Source organism: Neurospora hispaniola (genome assembly GCF_033458365.1).
Source record: "Neurospora hispaniola strain FGSC 10403 chromosome Unknown B0T23scaffold_1, whole genome shotgun sequence".
Lineage (NCBI taxonomy): Eukaryota > Fungi > Ascomycota > Sordariomycetes > Sordariales > Sordariaceae > Neurospora > Neurospora hispaniola.
The window spans coordinates 4,278,288-4,282,262 of NW_026944406.1; the positions used below are offsets into that span (position 1 = coordinate 4,278,288).

At 22.7% G+C, this 3,975-nt stretch overlaps 1 protein-coding gene across 1 annotated transcript; it reads left to right on the forward strand.

Annotated features, from left to right (window-relative positions):
- Positions 1 to 3,512: 3,512 nt before the first annotated feature.
- B0T23DRAFT_307833 (uncharacterized protein) lies at positions 3,513 to 3,746 on the forward strand (the record flags this gene model as incomplete). Its single annotated transcript, XM_062834440.1, has 1 exon — positions 3,513 to 3,746. A coding segment is annotated over one exon (234 nt), but the record flags the coding sequence as incomplete, so codon positions are not given.
- Positions 3,747 to 3,975: the final 229 nt, after the last annotated feature.

Below are 3,975 nucleotides of genomic sequence, written 5' to 3' on the forward strand. Positions count from 1 at the left end.
TTTCTAATTCCTAATTTTTTAAATAGTAATTACAAAAGGTATTATAAAGCTTACTTTGTATACCCTGTAAATTCTAAACAATTATTTAACAATAGCGTTAATTAATTAAAATTAGTAATATAAGTTTTATGTAGGTAGATACTGGTAGTAATACTGCTATTGGAAATAATAACCGCAATTAAAATATAAGTAATAATAATAATATTAATCCAACTAACTTATTAAATATAATTACCAATAAAAAATTCCACTATATTACCTATATAATTAAAGTTATAGGCAAGATTAATAATAATAAATTCGAGACTATAGCCGATTATTTTGCCGCTTCCCTTTAGTCTTTTACCCTTAGTAATTAGAAGATTTTAATAGTCGGCTACTTTTAACCCGACGTTAAAAAGAAAAACGGTAATATAAGAAGCGATTATTTTTAATTAAAAGATAAAACGTATATTATATTGCCGTACCTTTTTATTAAGAATATAAGAGATAATATTGTTAATAACGATTTTAAAGCTAATAATTTCCGTAAAAATTTCTATTAATTCTTTATAAGTAGGGCGAAAATATAGTATATAAATTAGTTCGATATAAAGACCTATATAGTAATAAAATAGAGTTTTAATAATTAATATATCGCGATTCTTCTATATTGGAAGATGCTCCGCGCCTAAGTATTAATTAAATTTAATACGTTAGAATATTCCTACAATAATTATCGCTCTAGTAAATTACTTTATAATATTATAATAAAAGTTATCTAATATTCTAAAGAATTAGGTAAAAAAGATAGAAGTATATATATAGTATATATTTATAATTATTTATACCCTAGTTTAAAAGATTTGGTTATTAAATTAATTAATAATATAACCTTTAATAAATAGTTAATATATATTAATTATCGTACGGAAATCTATTATCTTAAAATTATCGATGATTTAGGAGGTTATAGTAGTAGTTTTAATAAGTGAATATTGAGGGCTGAATTTAACAGCAAGCTCCCTAATATTCAAGCTATTAAAGCCGCCAATTTCGTAAAGTAGGAGGAAGATATTGAAGAAAATTTAAATATAACGCTATAGGGAAGAGACAATAACCGGGGCGGATATTGTAATTTACCTTCTTTCTCTATTAATTGCGGAAATTAATCGTTTAGCGAATATTGTAGTAAGTTACTATTATATTACAAATTATCGTTCGGTAAATATAAATGTAGTTTATTATTATATTAAAGAAATTTATATAAATATTGTAATTTATTAGGAAAGGAAGGTTTATTTTACAAATATAATAGTTTATTATCCAATTAGCGTAGTAATTTATTTAATTAATATAATAGTTTACCTAAATAAAACTAATATTAATAAAATTATTTATATTAATGTATTTATTATTAATACGTTAAATTTGGCCTACTCCGTAATAGCGTTTATATTATTAAAAATAAATGTAAGACCTATATAGGAATAGATAAACCTGATTTTAAAGGAGAATATTTTAAAGACTAAGGTTTTAAAGAGGTTAATTAAAATTATAATTTAAGAGAGAAGGAAATATTTCTAGCTATTAAACCGTCGTCGGAGAATATATTAATAAGTATCCTTACTACTACCAACTCTAAATCTAATATTAATTTCGGTTCTACCTATTTATTACTATACAATAATATAAGTTACTAAATATATAGAAAATATAACGAAGTTTTTTCTATATATAGTGAAATATTTATTTATATTTATATTAATTTATATATTAATCCTAAATTATTAGGCTCGGGACTTTTACCTAACTAACCTAAACCTTATTTATTATTTTAACAACTTTAAAACAACCAAAGTCGTAGCTCCGTAGGCTTTATAATAAATAGTATTAAATACAACGAGGTAGCTAAAGCCTTTAGAGTAGTAGAATAGACTGATTAAGGTCCTTCGAAACTATTAAGTAACCTTATATATTATAACTATTTATAAATAAATATTCGTTTGGAATTAAATAGAAAGAAATATAGCGTTTATATAAATACTAGTTACTCGAATATTTTAATCGATAAATAATAGATTAATAAGAGGCTAAATATAAAATTTAATAATTCCGAAATAAAATTATTCGATATTATTAGTAGCTATATTATCCTTATAAGAAAAGTGATATTTAACTTTTTTATTGAAGGAACAATTAATAATTAATTAGCCCGTTAAACCTTTATATTGATTATATAGGTAATTAAAGGCCTAGTAGTAAGATTATTATTAGGAATATAATAGATATAACCGAATTAAATTATTATTAATTCCGCGGCGAATATTATACGAATTCCAACGTACTGTAATATAATTATATTAATTAATTACTTAATTAAATTAATCCGTCGGAGGGTATTAATAATATATAATATAGTCGTACTATTATATTTTAAATGGTTTATCCTTATCGATTTCGTATATATTATTAATAAATTACTAGTAGGAGTCCTTAAAGACTATATTTTCGAAGCTAAATATCCCTACGTTCGAAACTACCTTCTTAATACTAAAATACCTAAGTTTATAAACATTGTTAATATTACTAATAAACTAATATACATTTATCGCTCCTAATAAATAAATATAATTAAAAATCTTGATAGTAATAACTACCGACCTATTTCTTTTACATAAATTTAAATTCTATTAACCGTAATAAAAATTTAATTTAGTAAAGAATTCGTATTTATAGTAGAGCTCGAAAGTATTATATTAATTCTTAATACTACTATTATACTTAATAAAGTAATTATTAAAATGATTAATAATATTTATAATCGCAAGTTAACCGAGGAAGACACGTTGAAACTCCTATGTGAATTATTGAAATAAAGCCCGTCCTTCGGTATAAATAAAAATAAAAATATTTTAGAAATCGAGTTTATTTATAGTATTAAAATCTACAACCGCGATTCTACGTACGTGTAACGTATTAAAACGCTATTAGATAAATATAATATATATAACGGTCGTAGTATTATTAAAATAGATGAAGAAAATATACTCCGTATTAACTTCGTTAAAAATTAATATAAATAGAAAATTTTATTTAAATTATATTAATTAAGAGTTTAAAATTATTAATTCCTTAATAAAATATTAAATAAAATATACTAGGATAGTAAGTTTAAGTAGATATAAAAAGCGATATTATTTGGTTATTCCTATTTTATTATTTAGTATATTATTAATAATATTCGTAAAGGTTATATCGTAATTGACTTGCGATTATTAAATTGCGTGATTATTGGTAATTCTTATCCGCTCCCAACTTAAGATATAATTATTATTAGGATGAGAGGCAAAAGATTTGCGAACTACTTCAATAGTTCGGTATTTTTCTATTAAATTAGCATTTATTTATTTTACCGAAATAGGATAATTTTAATTAATTTAAAAGGGTTCGAGCGATCGAATATTATATTAATAGGTTATAAAAATTTGCTAATTTATATATAATAGTTTGTTAACCGTAAGCTTTATCCTTACTGTGTATTCGCAGCGGGGTATATTAATAATATTATTATATTTAATAATATAGTTAAGGACCATTTTAAACATTTAGAAATTATCTTTAAACTCTTTAAAAATATTAACCTTAATATTACCCCCAAAAAGTTATTTATTACTTATCCGTTTATTCGGTTATTAAATTACTGTATGGATAGTTTAAGTATAGCTACTATAACCGATTGTATTGTAGCTATTCGAAATATTTAATAACCTACTAATTTGGTATTATTAGAGTACTATATTGGTTTAACCAACTTCTTAAAAAGATTTATCCCTTAGTTCGCCTAAAAAATCGGTCCGCTAGAAGAAAGGAAGGCTAAATTTATCGAAGCTAATAAGAAGGATAGTAAAATACTAGAAAAGAAATCCCTAGTAGTACGAAAAATGTTTATTAATATATTAAGCTTCGTACTAACTAAATTCGAAAAGGAAATAT